The sequence below is a fragment of the Pygoscelis adeliae genome, unplaced genomic scaffold (genome assembly GCF_000699105.1).
Source record: "Pygoscelis adeliae isolate BGI_AS28 unplaced genomic scaffold, ASM69910v1 Scaffold7, whole genome shotgun sequence".
Lineage (NCBI taxonomy): Eukaryota > Metazoa > Chordata > Aves > Sphenisciformes > Spheniscidae > Pygoscelis > Pygoscelis adeliae.
The window spans coordinates 2,672,048-2,691,258 of record NW_008825268.1 but is presented as its reverse complement, the minus strand read 5'-3'; the positions used below and the strand labels follow the sequence as shown (position 1 = coordinate 2,691,258).

The window sequence follows — 19,211 nt, the reverse complement described above, 5'->3', positions numbered from 1 at the left end:
ATCTCCTGGAGCAAAGCTATTAAAACACTTGTACTGAAATGGCACGTGATTTCTTGACAAACCTAGAAAATAAGACCATAGTGTTTTTTCCCAATTTGTTTCAGAGTATTTCTTCTGACACACCTCCCACTGATTTGTGATGGGACAGGCATGTTGGTGAAAGGCTCTTGGTACACTTGTAAAACCAAGTAGATAATCTCAAATGGCAAAACATCATTATTCATTATTTCACCAAGAAATGTATAAAGGCTCCAGTGTGCAGTGTAGGAATTGCTACAGACAGGGCAGGCTTTTATTCTCTCTCTTTCTCCTTCTTTCCCTTGCTTTCTCACACACACGCATGAAGCTGCATTTTTACTTCTGCCCTCAAATGGCACTTCGGGCTCTAGATTACCAGGCAAATTAAACATGTTTGCTTCTGAAAGATAATGCTATTGCCAAAATGAGGGCATAGAGAAAAAAATATGCTAGGGCAGAGAGATGTGACACTTAAAGGAATCCACATGTGAGGTGATTTATTGCCATGATGCTGTCTATTCTGTGGGACTGATTTATCTATTTATAAAATATATACACATTTTTACTTTTTTTTTTTTTTTTTTTTGTAGGTAAAAGCTGCTACAAAAAAGATTGCAAATGCCTTTGCCATCTCTGGTCCATTCAATATTCAGTTTTTGGTGCGAGGCAACAATGTTCTGGTAAGAGCTCTTGTGCCTGTTGGAGGAAGTTAGGCTCTGCTCTGGATAGTTAGGCGCATGGTTCCTGCGGCCCCTGTCATGGAAACTCTGTGGCAGTAGCAGCTGTGGGTTTCTAACCTGCCTTGTCTGATGATGTGTGGCTCACCTGTGCCACCCATAGCTCACGCAGCTCTCCTTGTCTGTGTGGGAAAGAGAATCCTCCCTTGCTTACACAGTGCAGCCACTGAGAGTGAAGTGAGCCTGGTGGCACTGCCTGTCAGCAATGGCTCTGTTTTGTTGTGGACTGTTGTCCTTCCCAAAATTATCAGTTTTGAATATGATGGACAGCACTGGGACCTGCACCTCAGCCTATGAACTGAAGATCTCCGATATCCTCTCTCATCTTTAGCTGTTTTGATCATTAAAATAAGCCTGCCAAGTCATTGGAAAGAAAGCAAGACAATTTAAATGTTTAAGTCTTTAATATAAGCCACTAAGATGGTTGTCTAGTATCCTAGTAGCTATCAGTAACGGAAGTACAGCAGATGTCTGACCCTTTATGGGTAACAGCTGGCTTTCTGTTGCTAATGGAAGAAGGTCAGAGGAATGTGAGCACAGTATGACCGAGGGAAATGGTGAATGGAAAGAACCTGACATGGTGTAGAAGAGATGCATTATTGGTGAAAGATCCTGTTTGGGCTCTTAGTTGTGAAAAATCTACTTAACTGTTCTTCACCTTCCGTCTGTTTCACACACACTTATTCAGAAACTCCACAGAGGGACAGAAGGGAGTTTTCCCTTCCTTGCTTTCCCTCAGCTGTGCTTGCCTTTTCTCTGGATAACCCCTCTTTTCCATTCTGTCTTAAGTTACGTATTCTTGTCCCCCTTCACTCCCACTTCATTCTCACTTACAGCAATTCTTGTTTTGCTATTGATCTCCATGATGCGCTTCTCAGCAGGATGCAGAACTTCTTTGTTTCTTGCTTGGGTCACTGAATGACTTCCGCATGTAGATGAGTAAAGTTGATAAGGATAGCCCAGCCTAATGGCACGAAGTGCCATTACCATGGAAAAAGAACAAGGAGGACTTCTAAAGGTTGTATCTAATGCCTGTGCTCAAGTTTCCACGGCTCTTGCACATTAACTTAGGGTATAGTACAACATGTTTTCCGAAGTTCTAATCTTAGACAAGGGAGATGAAACTCAGTTGCAGAACACTGGACTCCTTGTATCTCAAGCTGGCCACTACCCATCCCTCATCGCTGTTTGTAATATTGAACACAATTTCTGTGCCTCTTATTTGGCAGTCTGAAGAGCATCTCTGCCAATAGGAGTAAGGACTGATTTCCAGAAACATGAATCCATCTATTTCTTCAATGCACAGTGCCTGACCCTGGTATTTCTCCATTTTAATCCCATCAGGTGATAGAGTGCAATTTGCGGGCTTCACGCTCCTTCCCTTTTGTATCGAAGACTCTGGGTGTGGACTTCATCGATGTGGCCACAAAAGTGATGACTGGAAAAGACATTAATGAGTCATCCCTCCCCACACTGGAGCACCCCATTATTCCTTCCAAATATGTTGGGATTAAGGTATGGTTTCTAAAAGAACACCAAAAAACCCACAACAGAGCTAGCACCTAGCGCATTAATAGGCAATTAGTACTTTAATGCCCAGAGAGAACAATTTACACATTGGCCAAAGGCCAAACTGACCTTTTGCAGTTTCTGTTAAGATAATGTACGTTGGGAATTTTAGAGAAAAATCAAAGGAAAATTATCCAGTGATTATTAACAAAATCAATCTACCTTTGTTTCTTACTTCTAATCTACTCTGAATCATGTTTATGAACTGCATAATAAATATGCACTTGCAGAACTGAACACTGAAGTTCAGGCTATTTCATAATACTATCTATATGTGGACACGTACAAATTTGTGTTTTGAGTGCCCCCCAGATTTTATCTTCAGGATTTGGGACATGGGCTGTGGAACGCGTGGAATCTCTTTATATGCACCACCAGTTAAAATGGGGGTGAAAGTCTTGGATCCTTGGATTTCAGTGGGGCCGAGATTTTACTTTTCATAATTACTAAGCTTATGTAGCACCCAAGATACTGAAGTGTACTGTAGATATTTTTGAATGCTTAGTGGAAGAAAAAAAAATAATTGGAGTTCCTAATCATAAAAATCCAGAACAGCAGTGCAGAAAATACAATGGATAATGAGAGTTGTTTATACAGAAACTTTCAAGCTTTAATAGCTTCCATATCAAGTGAAAATTGAGGAAACAGAAAACACCTAGCATCTTTCTACTAATAAAATGTTCAGACCTATTAAAATGCAAGCCAAATCTGTGGCCCAAGCCAGCTCAGGTCTTTGGCAAGACAGTCAGTCTAGAAGTAGCTTTAGATTTTATTTTGATGCCACAGATAGGTATTATCTGAAATTCTAAACCAAGACTTTTTTATTTTTGTGAGTCTTACTTATTTTTATAAATTTCTATTATTTAGACCCGGGGCTTTTGCACTGTTGTTAGCTAAACTGTCAAGAGTTTCATCTCTCCTGGGAATGTTGGCTACAGAGTGGAAAGCCCAACTATATTCGTCAAAACTTCACTACGAAGCCTTTTATACCACTTGTGTTCTGTGTGGATTTGTCAAATATAAAACCATGCTAATACCTCTGGAAATGCTAAACTTTGGAAAATATTCCAGTTAAACCCGGTTCTCATTATTCATGCATCATATTTTCTGTCCTCTTACATTTTTAGTGCTAGGAATATTTGCATGGAAATGGGATTTTGTTTCTCCAGCAGTTCTTAAATGCTCTGAAAAGAGAATATGAAACTCTTCTTTCTTCTTTACCAACGTAGATGCTCCTTTTTGGATTCGGAGTCCCACCGTTTTAGCTTTAGTGACTGAAATACTGTCTGCCATGTTTGCTTGAAGAGTGATGCAAGTATCATGGCCTGACTAAGATTAAATCCTGAGTAGAGCATGGCTGACTAAGTTTTAAATAGGATTTATTTGCAGTACCAGAGTCTGCTCCGGCTGATGCATTTTCATGTTCATTGAAGACAAAAGTTAGGGAGCTGGTGGATGGCTTTAGTTGCTTGTTACCTTTCAAGACAATATGTGCATTAAAAATAATTCACCTCGAATGCCGTATCTCAGCTTGAGACTGTGGAGTTGGCCACTGTAAAAATTTTCTCTTTATTTACAGAAGCAAAACTGATCTAAAAGTCACCAAGACACACGACATTTATTGAGAAACATTTTGCAACAAATTTCTGCTGTCACATTTTAGTTGGTCACTGTTAGGTGTCATGAAACAGCAGCTGTCTTGACTGCAGCGTTACCCTCAGAGACTTCCAAGAAGAGAATTATGTCTTTGGATTTAAAAATAGATTCTTTTTTAAGCAGCAAGGATGCTGTCTTTATGCAAATGCCACTAGTAGTTTAAGATGGAGAGAAGCCCTATAGAAAATTATTCCTTAGGAGAAAATTTTTGATTTGTTCCACGTTTTCCACCTGTGGTCATTGACTCTTTAACAGAGAGTTTCTTTCTCTCCCCCTTTTTCTTTTTTTTTTTTTTTTTAAAAGGTCAAATTAGACAAGAGAACTCAGAGACCACAGTGTCCTAAGTTCTCATATAATGATGATGATCAGGGTTTTTAATAAAAAAGATTAAAAAAAAAATAGGGGTGTGTATTTGGAGAGGAAAGGGAAAATCTGAAAATTATTAGCAAAGTTTCATCTGGTTTACACCAGAAGAGTGTGTTCTCGTGAAATGGTTTGATTCCTGCAAATGAAAAATTTCTGTTGGAGAACAGTTTTCTCAGAAAAAACAACTGGCTTCAGGTAGTCTCTCCTTGTTTCATGAATTAGATGCTACACAGCCTTTCTGTTTTAAAATATGTCTTAAAAACGGTAGTGGTAGTGGGCTACCACAGATTAGAAATCTGCCATCAGAATGTGAGCAGAACTGCAAGAGTTAGAAGGATGATTTATTGGTGAAATATGTGTTTATTTGTTCCAGTCTGTCATCAAGATGCTGGGGGAACACATTTGCCAAGTATTCCTTTGCTTATCAGCCTTGACCAGTGCTTTTTTTGGATTAATTCATGTTTGTCTCTTTCTGTCACTTCCAAGTGTAGCTGGATTTATTTTTTTTTAATGATCCATTAAATTTTGATTCTCTTTCTCCCTCCCACCCTCTTTCTTTCACCAGGCCCCAATGTTCTCCTGGTCCCGGCTGAGAGATGCTGACCCTGTTCTCCGATGTGAAATGGCCTCTACTGGGGAGGTATCTTTTAGATTTGCTTTTTTTTAAAAAAAAAAAAACCAAGTCACCTTTAAACATCATGAATCTTTGAAAGTGATCTTATTACTGCCTGAATCATGACGGCATCTGTAGCCTCTTCAGAAAATTGAAAACATCTTTCTTATCTGTAAAAACACATTTTCCTGGAAAACCCAGTTTATTCAGCCACTGGATGTCCCTCTTTACTTGCATGTCAGCTCCCTGAGTTGGACCTGGTTGGTGTGACAGCCTGAAATGAGTTTATCTGAGAGCTGTCGGGTTCTGGGAGGTTCTCGGTGTGTCAGTCCGTTTTATGAATCACCTGCTTCTAGACAGACAAGTGCTTACAGCTTTCAAAACCCCCCATCGACACATGCCAGAATAGCAATATCAAGACTCCAGGTCATGAGTGTTTGGTCTTGGAACATGCTAGTTACTTAAAGGCAACAACTACGTGTGGTGATATTTTTGTTGTTGCCTGGTAACCATCAAGGCATGTCCCACGGTGCAAAAGGTGAGAGAGAGTGAATAAAATGTGATGGCTGCAGTACTGATTGTTGGTAGGGTGAGGGGGAGACCGGGCTACTTTACTCACTCTTTCTACAGAGTGTTTCTGGTGTACGCATGGCACGCTGTAAAGGCACAAAGCTGTTCCTCTTCCTGCATAGGCTCAGCACTGATGGGAGCCCTCGCACCTCAAGGGGTACAGGTTTCCATCTACATCATTTGAAGAGATACTAACTCAGCTAGAACAGAGGTGTGTTTATGAGCTATTGCTGAGCTGTCAATAGCTTCTGTAGATATACCCAAGCTATCTTTAAACTTGCTTGCTCTGTTACTTCTAGAAAAGAGTTGCGGTGGCAAGAGACTTATTCTGGGCTAGAAAGCCCACTTGGGAAGTGATTAAATACTGAGGCAATTAGATTAGGCTTAACTCTGGTCTGCCGTAGCTAGGCAGGTGGCAGAGCCTGGGCTGCTTCATTTGATATGCGCTTGGGTATGTCTTATGTCTACATGAGCTGTTTTCATTAGGAAAGACTTATCATTTTAGTATGAAAAAGCACTATACCCAGATACATGGCAAGAACAGCCTTAGGTCTCCTACATCTCTCCAGAATTACTTTATTTTGCTCTTTATAATGTGTGGAAAACAGTATTGCAGAAGATTTCCTTTCAATGTAGTTAATGGGAAGAAAAAAGCCAAGTGACTTCCGTGACTTCCTTATTTTCAGAACAAAATTGACTATACAAATTGAGGCCCCCCCCCCCAAAAAAAAAAAAGGAATAAAATTGTAACTAAGGGCAAGAATTATTTTTCTGAACTTTATATGGAGTTAGAGATTACCTTGGTCATAAGGGAGGGATTATTAACTTTTATGAGTTGGAAAGATCCATATTCACAAATGCCATAAAATGTGACAGTTATGAAGGTCTTTCTTATGAGTGAAGTAAGGATAATAACTTGCTTCAGGTAAAATGCTCAATTATTCCTCAAAGACATTTTTCACACACACAGCTTGATTTGGGCTTGAATTTGTCAGATCTATCTGGCAGAGATGTATTTTGCTGGGAGTCATGGTTCCCACAACAGTAGAAGACACAGTGCTGGGAGTCCCTTTGAGTGTTGTGGCTGTTTTGACCATGCCATAATGATAAACCTCTCCTAGCAGGCTGGAAACCCCTGATCCGAGCCTCCAAGGCAGGGGACTGTCCACCACCCTAGAAAGTCCAGGACATACGTAACCCCTCAGCCAGCTACACTGTAGAACAGACTGAACACTCAAGGATGAGTTTTTAGAGAAAAGCTGAGATTTTGTCCCTTCCCTTGCGGGATTTTTGTTTGTTTGGTTGTTCTTTTTTTACTTCAGAAGATCTGGCAAATCATCATTTGTTGTTCTTCTTACATGAAATACTGGTTTTTGCTCACCATGGTAACAGTGAGACCATGAATGTGAGGGCTCACTCTGTGATGGGAAGGACTATAAGAGGAAAATGGGAGAGCAATTCTCAATCAGCACCTTTATCCCATCTGTACGTGTGTGTAGATTTGTTATTTCAAAGAGAAAAATCTGTGACAGTTTCTGCTTCTGACTGTTTTTCAACAGGTGTGGAGTTGTCCAGAAAAAATGAGGGTTTTTTTTTTCTTTTTTAACTTTCACAAAAGCTCATGGATTCTTCTTTTTGTCATCAGAATTCCAAATTTTGATAAGGAACACAGTTTAGTTCTACAGAAGATCATTACTGTATGACAGTGTACGCAACTGAGCTCCACAGGCAGTTCTGAATGATGGAGTCTGCTAAATGATTTTTATTGATTTCTTTATCAAGTTTTTGTTTATATAAAATAATTATTATGAATTGGCATGATTGCTTTGTTATTTTTCTAAGTACATACTAACATTTTACTTGAATTTCATACGTCTGTGGACTTTTAATGGAGAAGCATCTTTATATACCGTGGTTTATCTTCACAAGAAATGACAGAAGTACACGACAGCACAAGCACTGTCTTAACCCAGTTTGCAGTGTACACACAGAGAAACATGCCTTCATGCAGAACACTTACTGGTATTTAAGCATTATATAACGTTAAACAATTTGCAGTACACTCACAAACACTGGAGCAGAGGCTGTGTACAGCATTCCCATAACTCAGCAGAATCAATTGTTGTTACTCCTTGGTGTGCTGTTTGAAACTGAAACGTTGCTTATTCTTTCGTTATTGCTTCATTAAAATTATGAGACTTGTCTGCAATCATTTTCTGATTCCCCCCCCCCCCCCGCCTGCAGACTCGATGCAAAAGCAGTCTGATTCTGCGTGAAGAAGTCAAAAGAGCCTATTTAAAAATTTCATTCCTGTTTCTTTTTAAAGCAATGGTTTTGGGTTGTTTTCATTTTTTCCCCTCATGCCACCTTCTTTGTGCCTTTTCCCAGGTCGCATGCTTTGGGGAGGATGTGTACTCTGCCTTCCAGAAAGCTATGCTTGCCACAGGGTTTACGTTTCCTAAGGAAGGAATTTTGATTGGAATCCAGGTGAGTCCTAAAAATCAAATCTGAGAAAGGACTGACACAGAGGAACTCAGTAACTGTTGCCTTGTTTTTATTCATGTGTCTTTATGGCTTAAATGTGTTTCTCTGCAATCCATCTTGAAGTGCACTAAGACGGTGAGGAACAAACACCATGGAGAGATCCTTACTGGATTCCCTGGGGCTGGCCTGTTTTTTTCCCCCTCTGGCTTCTGAGAGTTTCTACTGGGAGCTGCAGAATTTTGCTGGGAGCAAACCCCCAGGATTGCTGCAAGCAGCGGCCTGGGATCAGAGTTAGAAGCCACCTTCCTGCAGGAAACAAAGGCCATAGATGGTCAGTTCAGAGAAACGTCCCAGCTAGAACTCAGAGCCTGCTCCTTGCTCCCACCCAAATGGGAGCCCTGGGGATGCTACTTTCCAATCCTGACATATAAACTCCCTTCATCTGTACATTGCCTCTTGCCCTTTTGAAACCAGTTCCCCTCCCCCTCCCCCCCCCCCAACCCAGTTCCCCACCCCCCCCCCCCCCCCCAAACAGTGAGACAGTTTCCATACTGCAAAGCTGGACCTGCTAAGCTTTCCCCATGGATGCATAGATTTCATTCCAGGCAGAGCTGTAGCGTCATCTGACAGTGTAGTAAACATGATGTTGTTAGGGTGTTGTGGGGCTAGTTATTGGTGTAACACTGTCAGGCAACGAGACCTCTGGTGGTCTCATTGGCACCGCAACATTCCTCTCCTCATTGGAGTCACGATGGGAATATACTTGAGTACAGTGGGGTGAGGGATTAAAGGACAACAATCTTCACCCTGTAACCTGCTTTCCTGGCTGCCTAGAGGCATGACTGCTATTATTCCTTTCCCTGTTTGATGATGGAATATGGCCAGTATTGTTCCCTACCATGCAGCTCCTATCAGCTAGGAGTAAGTAGCTCAGAAAGGAAGAACCAATGCTACATTTATGTAGGAACGTTTCTGGTTTCTTGCCAGAGCTCTCTCCTCTTAGGGCCTGCCTCTCAGACACACATTCTACAGGTCCAGTGATTCCATACCAGACTAGAACTTGAACTTTAGGATTTCATCTCTTGCTGTCAGCATCCCTCAAAGTTGCTATCTGTGACAGAAAGTTTAAATGCTGTCATTATGGGAATGTTCTCCAGTGCAATGGCTTCTGTGAACAGCCTTTACGTGAGGGAGTTCCCAATGGGTTTGCCTTAGGAACAGCCCTGCACCATTCACAGTTCTGTATCAGTAAGGAGGATGTGCGTTTCAGGATGAAAAGGTAGCTAGGCAGAAGAGCAAACAGTATTGGTTCTTTATCGCAGGATAGTTACCAACTGCAGGAGGTGCTGAAGTCAGATATACTTGTAAACTTTGAGATGTGTGTATGTTCCTCAAAAAAATTCATACACTTCCACTGCAACGAGAACATTCTTGGGCCCCATAAAGACAACTGGTTGCCTCCTGCCATTTCCCCGCCGTGCTTGTAATAAGCTTATGCCCTACATGATTGCATAAAGCCAATAAAACAAAAAAAATAGAATAGATGAATTTTCCTGTCAGACAACTTGGGTGTGAAAAATGTGTTGGGCTGTCTGTGCCAGCAGAGGATGTGAAAGAAGTGTGTGTAAAAGTGGCCAGAAAGGAGTATGACTTCTGCTAATACAGATTACCGCTTAGTGCTTAAATATACACATATATACACACATCTATGGATTGAAGCTGTTGCTCTAAGTCACCTCAAATTAGCAGAAAAGTCTTTACTTGCTACCTAGATGAGGTTTAAAACTTCAGTATGAAACTCTGGACAGTTGGTACTGTATGTCTACTGTATATCTAATCACTGCAGATTTTAAAACAGCATTTAAAAAAGGGGAAAAGAAAAGCCAGGAGAAAAAAAACAGAGAGAGACCAGTGTTTAAAATTTAAGCCTATTTTCCTGATAGCAGCTAAAAGGGAAGAGGCAGCAAAGAGTAATTTTAGCTATAGAAAGCATTTATGTATGTTCTGTGTCAGTATCTGTTAAACTGAGCCAAATGTTCTTTGTACAAAGGTCTTACGAAAAAAAAGAAGGGGAAAAAAAAAGATAAAACAACCACAAAAGCTCAACCCCCCAAACGTTTTAAAAGTAACAAGATTCTGTCCTTTTTAATGAGTGGTTTACGGTTCATTTTCTTGCAAAAGAAACCTAAAAACAACAGATCAATCGCTTAAAGGTCTCTCTTCATCTCAGCATATTTCTTATATAATTGAACTCCAAAACAAGAAGTGTAAAGTTAATGCTGAGAACCACGTATTGCTCCCTCTTCACTCCTGGATTTTGTCACCTACCTACTTTTCAATGGTCTATTTCGAAATCCGCCAGGTCTGCAGGCAGAGAGGGGAAATAAAGCCTTGTAAGAAGGGAAGGCTGAAATCCTGACTTAGATGTGATGTGTAGGCCAAGCGGTCTTTCCTGAGTATTACAGGCTGGAAGAAAGGGGAGCCCTTCACTGCAGAAACAAGAGGCACAAGGATCGAGGCACAAGGTGGGCTGTGAACACAAGCAATATTGTTCTCATTTTAATCCCAAACATGAGGTCATGTACCTCAAACTGGCAAAGTTGTCAGTGTATTCTCAGAGGGGAAATAACAGGCTCAGAAGGACAGATATCAGGTCACCCCTCTCCACGATCACCTAATGTTTAAATGTCATTGCTGTGAGGGGGTGGAGGCCCCTCCCTGGGCAGAGGCCCCTGGCTTTCAAACTGCGGGATGGTTTCTGCAAGCTGTTCTGGTGCATTCGGGGCTGATTCTTGTCAGGAGCACGTACACCAGCCCACTTGGTTGTCTCTGAGGAAGGTGCTATGTTTCATCTGTGGTGGATGGTGAACTCAAAACATACCCAGCTTTCGGAGGCTTCATTGCTTTGTGATTAGACACTTGCTCTGACTTTTAGACTGGACTTTTAGGTCTTGCAAAAAGAGAAATAAGAAGCTAAATGGTGGTGAGTTCTGCTTCCCTGAAGTGTCTAGGCTCAACATATTTAGGTTACTTGGTATACTGCACCTTTATGTCATTGCTATTAATTATGTTGTGGTGAGAGGAGGCTGCCTTCTTGAGGGTGAAAGTCAAATAGATGTAGTTAACGATAGTAGAGAGGGAGATCTTAGTTTCCTTGCAAATGTTTCACTCGGGGATATTTTGCAAATCAAGAGTCAAATGGCTGTGCTGCAAGCTGCAGTCCAAACAGGTCCCAATATGCCCAGGTAATGAACCCAGCCTTGCAGAGGGACTTCCATGTTGGTGTACTTAGGTTGCAGTTCCAGCAGCAATCCTACTAGGGCCTCGCAGAAATGTTGCTAACAAAGTAATCATCCTCAAGGTCAAACAGGCAAGCACTCCTTGACATCTGCAGGACAGCACAAGGCAGGTTGGGCAGCCAGCCAGGACCGCAAGCCTGCTGGATTGTCCTTCAATTGTGAGCACTCTCTGACATTGCACAGGTTGAGGTTCCCCAGGATTTTAAAGGCCTGATGCTCTCCCAGGGTAAACAGAGTATGGCTTTCTTGTTAGACATAAATGAATCTCTGCCAGTTTATACAAGCTGATAATCTGACCTCTTTTCTTTTCACAATTCAGAAAAATTTATGATGCTGAAACCCTGAGTCTGCCATTAAATAATTTATATTTTATGCAAGAGTCAAAAAGCTCATTTTATTTTCTTTCCTGATTGGGCTATTTAGTGATATCTCTGGGATGGAGTGCATCTGTCTTACATCTGTGCTGGTGACCACGAGATGCAGAAAGCATTGAAGGACTATTTTATTTTTAAATCCCAGCACTCCAAGTCTGTTGTTTCTGCCTTCATTCCTTATGTACCAGAATTTTTGCATGCTCTACAGTGGATTTGGATACAGAATTCAAGATTATCACAGGAGATGAGCTGGCTTCGTTTTGAGATGGATCTTAGTGAGAAGTGGTGTAGCTGTATTGAATTAACTGAGGATTGTAGCCCTTTACAAATAGCAAGGCATGCTAGCAAACATGAGAGAGAGGTTGTAAGAAATAGAACTTTTCCAATAAAGGAAAAAGAATACAATTCTCCTACAATAAATATCTTCCACTAAATAAATCTGCTTGTACTTTTCACCTTTAGTAACTAATGGTTTCTTACACAGGTTCTTTCAGCCAGCTTGTAAATCTGAGGCTGCTCCAATACAAGCTGACAGCTGTAATTTCTTTTCATGGAGAGGCTGTTTTATGTGTCACAAGTGTTCAGTACGTGTTTGATAGAAGTTTGTAATACTGTTGTGAAAGCAAACCCCCCTGACCAGAAGGCAGAACCGTTCTCTCTGACTGGGAAGCTGCCAACCCTGTCACATTGTGTATTTACATTTCCTGTTAGTGTACAGAATGAGATGGCTTTCAGAATGAGGTTCTTTTCAGAGTGCTCACAAAAAAACAAACCTGTTGACTCTTTTTCTTCACAGGAAATCATTCACCCTTCAGAATATTGCGCTCTCACCCATAAAAGTTAAGCCATCAGTAGCTCCAGCAGGGAGAGGGGAGCTTGCAATAATCTTAGTTGCAAATGGACAGACCAGGGTAAGGTTAAAAGTGAGGTTTGGCCTGCCTTGGCAGTGAGAAGGGCATGTGTTGCATCTGATCTTTGCATTGCTGTACCGTCCAGAAGAAAGTTATGCTAGGATCAAATTTTCACTTACCTATTGCTCTAAAATGGCTTGTTCAAGTGCAGATGTCTAGAGGAGGTCATTTTATCTTTATTTCTTCTAAATTATGTTGGATCTATGTGTGCTTTATGAGAGAGTCTTTCAAAGGTGCCCTAAGTACCTGGGCATTCAGGTCCTCATGGGAATAGGGTGTCCCAGTCTGCTGAAGGACTTTTGTGTTCTCCATTTCCATATGCCCATGGGAGTTAGAAATGAACTCATGCATACACAGGTTGTTCTTCATGTGAATTTGCAGAGCATCCAAAGGCAGCCCAAAGTGTGTCCATATTTGTTATTTGCCAGAAAAGAAGGCCAAATGTTTGAGCAATGATTGAAAAGATGTTTAATTAAGAGCAGGGGAGACACTAGTTGGTGTATTTGAGAAGGCAACTGCCCAGATATTTAATATGCAGTAGTAAATCTTCTGTAGGTGCAGTCAAACCTAGTATGCGAACACTTATCCTGGTGGTGTAACAAAATGTGTCTTTGCAGGGAGTGACTTGGGCTTCAGGATCCAGACAGTTTTCTTGGAATGGCACTGTATGTGCACATTCAGACATGTCTGCCCACACACACAAACACACTCTCAGCACAGAAGAGTGTATTTGCCTCTTAGCACAGTCTGGAGGAGCTCTGTGTTGCCCAACAAAACACTGTTTCTAAATCCTAGCACTGATGCTGTATCTAATAAATTTCCTTTTTCAGAAGTCATTCCGCCCCAGATTCCTCAGTGTAGCAGAACTACTGCATGAGAAAGGTTTCAAGGTAGGTGGTTTCAGTTATTTAAAGCTAGAGTTTTCAAAATCTGAAATGTACTCAGCCTGCTACAGGAATGAAGAACTTTAGAGTTTATTTGGATACAGAGAAAAAAGGAAGTTTTCAAAGTACAAAAGGTATTTTTAGCTGAGTGATCCATAAAGTCAGTAGGTATCACCCAACTAAAAGTTTTCATGATTTAACTGAACAAACAGAACTGAGTCATGAGGGCAAGAACAACCCTGGCTCTGCTATCAGCCTGCAGCCAGGATGTCACATTGTAAACTCCTCTAAGTTCTCCAAGAAACAAAAACACCAGCAGGATGCCATGTACATCAGGAGGGGAGGAAGGGGAAACCTTTTATATGGAGAAGGTCTTTACAGTGCTTCATCTTCAGTGATATTCACAAGCTGTGGACATGACATATGAAATTTTGTGGTGTTTACATCCCTCTTGTAACTCTTCTGCATCATTTTGCATCCATATCCCTACTGAAAGGTAGCTAACAACACGGCCACAGAAGATTGGTGAGACTTTTTAGTATTAAGTATTTAAGTACTATTTTCATAGAATCATAGAATAGTTTGGGTTGGAAGGGACCTCTGAAGGTCATCTAGTCCAACCCCCCTGCCGTGGGCAGGGACATCTTCAGCTAGGTCAGGTTGCTCAGAGCTCCGTCCAACCTGACCTTGAATGTTTCCAAGGATGGGGCATCCACCACCTCTCTGGGCAACCTGTGCCAGTGTTTCACCACCCTCAGCGTAAAAAATTTCTTCCTTATATCCAGTCTAAATCTACCCCCCTTTAGTTTAAAGCCATTCCCTGTTGTCCTGTCACAACAGGCCCTGCTCAAAAGTCTGCTGCCATCTTTTTTATAAGTCCCCTTTAAGTACTGATAGGCTGCAAGAAGGTCTCCCTGAAGCCTTCTCTTCTCCAGGCTGAACAGCCCCAACTCTCTCAGCCTTTCTTCTTAGGAGAGTTTTTCCCCCCCCCTGAGCATTTTTGTGGCCCTCCTCTGGACCCGCTCCAACAGGTCCATGTCTTTCTTATGCTGAGGGCTCCAGAGCTGGACGCAGTACTCCAGGTGGGGTCTCACCAGAGCAGAGTAGAGGGGCAGAATCCCCTCCCTCGACCTGCTGGCCACGCTTCTTTGGATGCAGCCCAGGATACGATTGGCCTTCTGGGCTGCGAGCGCACATTGCTGACTCATGTCCAGCTTTTCATCCCCCAGTACCCCCAAGTCCTTCTCGGCAGGGCTGCTCTCAATCCCTTCACCCCCCAGCCTGTACTGATACCGGGGGTTGCCCTGACCCAGGTGCAGGGCCTTGCACTTGGCCTTGTTGAACCTCATGAGGTTCACACGGGCCCACTTCTGGAGCTTGTCCAGGTCCCTCTGGATGGCATCCTGTTCCTCTGGCCTGTCAACTGCACCACTCAGAGGCATTAGTGGCATTCCTCAGTGGCATTAGTGTAACTACTGGATTTACAGTTCTGCCTTTCAAAACTTAGTGCTAGGCAAAAAAAAAAAAAGGCAAAAAAAAATTATAAGTAATTGAACTTAAGCCCTATTGAAAGTCAAGAGGGATTTAGGTTTTCCTAAGCCACTTAACTGCTTCTGGATGTGTTACTACCATTCATTGACTATCATCCATCAGCAAATCACAGAAAGCTGGGAAAGTCATGCTGTTCTCTGTGTCTCTCTCCTGTATGGGGAGACAACCTTGTGATGAAAAATGCCCTCCAAGATCAGCTCTGACAACGAGGCTGTGTGTTGGGTCAGACCCACATGAGTTTCAGTATTATGAAGCACAGAATAGGTAACCTTTTTTTCCTTTAACAGCTTTATGCCACAGAAGCAACCTCGGGCTGGCTCAATGCTAACGGTATCCCAGCAAATCCTGTGGCATGGCCATCGCAGGAAAGCCAGAGTCCGAGCCTCCCTCCGGTCAGGAGGTAAGAGGAATGCCTTGTCAAATTTGTGTTAACATCCAGGACAGCATATACAAGGGGTGAATTGCTGGCCCTGTTGAGATCAATGATAGTGATTTAATGGGACTTTGGATTCAATCGAACAGTTTTGTTTTATCTGATTCTGTCCGGAATTGCCACAGCAGGGAGGTTTCAGCTTAATTAATGAACATCTCATTGAACAGTCCTATTTAATATGGCTTGGATGTATTGCTCCATGTTACATTTTTGCGCAAGAGTATGTGGGATCTGAGTATTTAGCCTTTAATGACAGTCAGTCATGCCTTTAACAGAGTTGTGCTGAGCTGTATGAAGGCTGAATGTTGCTTTCCATCACTGAATAGAACAGAAATAAAGCCCAAATTCCTGAGTCGCAGCTTAGTGCCTTAACCCCTCAACCCTCCTTTCTTGGGATGTAAGACTAAACTCAAATAAAAATTGTCAGTGTTGTTTACCTGCATGCCTGTGCTATTCATCATAGATTTTCATTAAGCAAGACACACTGTGATACCGTCTTGTGCATTGTCTCTTCAGGCTGGTAAGGGATGGGAAAATAGATCTGGTGATTAACCTGCCTAACAGCAACACCAAGTTTGTCCATGGTAATTATGTGATCCGGAGGATGGCTATTGACAGCGGGATTGCTCTGCTCACTAATTTCCAGGTACTTCCCATGTTGTTCTTTCTCCTCTTACTCATAAGAGCCTTCAGAGCTTTCAAGCACTTGTGACCTTAGATTCCAGTGTGTTTGGACCCTCGTTATCTCTGACAAATAATAACATGCCTGAAAATCATGGCAACACAATTGTTTGAATATATTTTCTTTTTGCTACTATACAAAATAAACTGCTTAAAGTAAAACAAAAAAAAAAAAGAAGAAAATCTTGAGTCCTGTACTGCAGCTGAAGTTGTTGTTGTATCATTTTCACTTCAGAGCAAACTTCTCGCACAGGATTGCCTGTAACATGTTTAAATTATGCACGGGAACAATTTTTTAGTTCCAACATACTGCATGTTTTTCCAGTATGGTCCTTAAACCTTACAGCAGGATGTAGCTGGGCTTTCTTGAATGATCCTTGGGGCAATCCAGTTCCAAAGTGCCATCCAAGTGCAATTGCTGCCTATCCTGTTGTACTCCACAATTGCCAGTCATTATGTGTTTGTGGCTCCTGACAAACCCCTTTCACATACTGATAGGGGAAAGAGGTATTTGGTAATGCAAAGTGGGACTCCTGCTGCCAGCAGTACCTTGACTTCCTTTGCAAGTGGCTTCAACTGTCATGAAAGAGCCTCATCTGGCTCTCATTAAGCACAGCAGCCAAATTCCTTTTTGATTTCCGTGGGTGCTGACATGGAACCCAGTGACTTGAACTGGTGTCCAGCTGTGCAAAATCTTCTGCTGTGATTGGAGTGGAGAGCAGAGAGAATGCCAGGCTGTAAGGTCATAGATAGATAGGATAATGCCAAACATGATTAGCGGGAATGGGAAATTGAAGACCCATCCTTTGCCTTCTAGTGAAACACACACTGAGAACCAGCCCCATCCAGAATTTATTACCACACCTGCTTGATGCATTACATTGAACCCTTTTTATTGCAGAGTTTTAATCTCTGAGTTTAAGAGAGGAAAACAACCCTGTGTTCTCTTAAAGGTTTGGGCTGTAGGGGGAAACAACAGCCCTCATGAAACAGAGCTGTCTTGCCAAGGAAGCCCAGTACCTTTATGTCTCTCCGGCTGGACAGGCAGGCTCCAGAGGGCTGGAGCCAACACCCATGCACAGTCACCTTGAAATTGGTATTGATTTGGATGGATGCAAGGACTGGACCTGCATAGGGTAGTTTCAGGGTGACAGTGTAGAAGTGTGGAGCCTGCTCTATTACTCAGCCTTCTGCAGAAGGCTTTGCAATGCTCAGTCCTCCTCTGCTTTATATTGACAGGTAACAAAGCTTTTTGCTGAAGCTGTCAAATACTCTGGGAAATTGGACTCCAGGAGTCTCTTCCACTACAGACAGTTTGACAATGGAAACACTGCATAGAAGAACTATCTCCAACCTGCAATCTTACTGCTTCTGGGACCACAAAAGAGAGGGGATCTCAGATCATCCACCTAACCATCTTTCCTTGTATTTTATAGCATCTGCACTGATTGTTTTTCCAACTTGCACAAGTTCATTCCTAGCCCATACTATTGATGTCTCATTGGAAAGCTGTCCTCTCCCCAGCTTCTCCACCATTGTCTCCCCATTTCCACATAGGATCAAGTATTAGTTATTTACCAGATGGGCAGATCCAGACACCACCATAGCAGAGGAAATGAAAGGAGATACAACTGATCCTACATGGGGGTTGTTCCTTCTTTTCATAACCAAGCTGCTCCTCCTTAGAAATGCCTTCCTTGAGTCCATAATCCCAGCTATTCTCATGCTGGACTGCTAGAGCCTGGCCCCAAACTCCCATAGAAAGACACGTAGCTTTCTCTTTCCGTGGCTGATTATTGAGGATTTTACAACTTTGTGTAACAATTAAACATCCTCCTGCTTGATACACCTGATGATACCATGGATGCCTGCCATGGTGATGAGTGCGATAGGAGCTCTTTAAAGACAGAGGAACATGAATTCCCCACGATTCCCGTAACAGCTGACAGGCATGATGCAGCTACTTTTTGTTTGGTTTTTAACCCTGGCCAAGAATCATCTTCTTCAGCCTGTAGATTTGATGGGAGAGAAAGGCTGTATGTGTGTGTCCTGGAATTGCTTCCAAGTTCTGCTCAGTCCTTCAAGCTATTATTATGATTATTTTTTAAATTCTGGTTCAACAGTCTGAATTCAGGTGGCTGTCCCTGTATTGTAAAGGCTCTCTCTCAGCTTTGTGTCTGGCTTCAAAAGTGGGGAACTCCCCAAAGACTTCTGTGTGTTGCTGTCCAACATTTTGTGCCATGATTGTGGGCATTAAAATTGAATCCTTTCAAAACAAGGTGAAAGTGTTGCAGTGCTTTACCCCTCCCAATTAAGTGACCCCTTCACCTTCTCTCCAGCCTTCTCTGCTGCTTTTTCAGCCCTGGTAAATGCTGTCCATGGAGCAGACACCCACTGTGCCACATGGTGCATGTTATCGCTTGTTGTCTGCACAGCAGAAGACTTCAGCAACTCTATGGCCCATGGCACTGCATCCTGCAGCATATACAGTGCCTGCCTCTAAATGTTTACCAGCTAAGGAACGTATGTGTCTGTCTTTTTTTTTTTCCCCCCATGTTGCAGTATGTACACAGCACACCCTGTGCTGGAGTCAGGAAGATTCAAAGTTGGACAACTTCTCTGATACTTGCTAGAGTAAGCTAAAGTGGAGCATTCTCCTCGAGCCACACTGTCTGCCTGAGATGCCAGACCCAGGGCACTGCTAGCTTGTAGTAGTTACCTACCTCTTACGTATCCCCCAATACCTGCAGGGCCTGCCAAGAAATACTGCTGCCAGCTAGTGCTAGATATCTGGTGGTGGAGCTGGGTACCACCCAGAGGTGCTTTTACTGAAACTATCAACACTGAAAGTAGTGCACTTTGGGCTGTGTTGAGGAGATGAGCAAACCTAGGCTGCTTCTTGCATGTGCTCTCAAGTTCCCCTGGGTCCCAAGAAGCTTTGAGTGTAGAGAGAGAATAAGGGCAGATAGAGAGTCTGGGGTTTTTTAAATTAATGCTAAAACATTTCAGGAAGGATATAAAATCTGATAAGAGCTTTTACTGAAAAGTGGAAAGGAGTGGGCAGA

At 42.3% G+C, this 19,211-nt stretch overlaps 1 protein-coding gene across 1 annotated transcript in view; it reads left to right on the top strand.

Moving 5' to 3' along the window:
- CPS1 (carbamoyl-phosphate synthase 1, mitochondrial) overlaps nucleotides 1-18,008 on the top strand; it is a 99,202-nt gene extending 81,194 nt beyond the window's left edge. Inside the window, exons 31-38 of the mRNA XM_009329645.1 lie at nucleotides 609-698; nucleotides 2,100-2,270; nucleotides 4,912-4,986; nucleotides 7,918-8,016; nucleotides 13,428-13,487; nucleotides 15,320-15,432; nucleotides 15,982-16,111; nucleotides 17,386-18,008. Coding sequence (XP_009327920.1) covers nucleotides 609-698; nucleotides 2,100-2,270; nucleotides 4,912-4,986; nucleotides 7,918-8,016; nucleotides 13,428-13,487; nucleotides 15,320-15,432; nucleotides 15,982-16,111; nucleotides 17,386-17,484 — 837 coding nt within the window. The 3' untranslated portion in view covers nucleotides 17,485-18,008. The remainder of the gene's footprint in view (nucleotides 1-608; nucleotides 699-2,099; nucleotides 2,271-4,911; nucleotides 4,987-7,917; nucleotides 8,017-13,427; nucleotides 13,488-15,319; nucleotides 15,433-15,981; nucleotides 16,112-17,385) is intronic.
- Nucleotides 18,009-19,211: the final 1,203 nt, after the last annotated feature.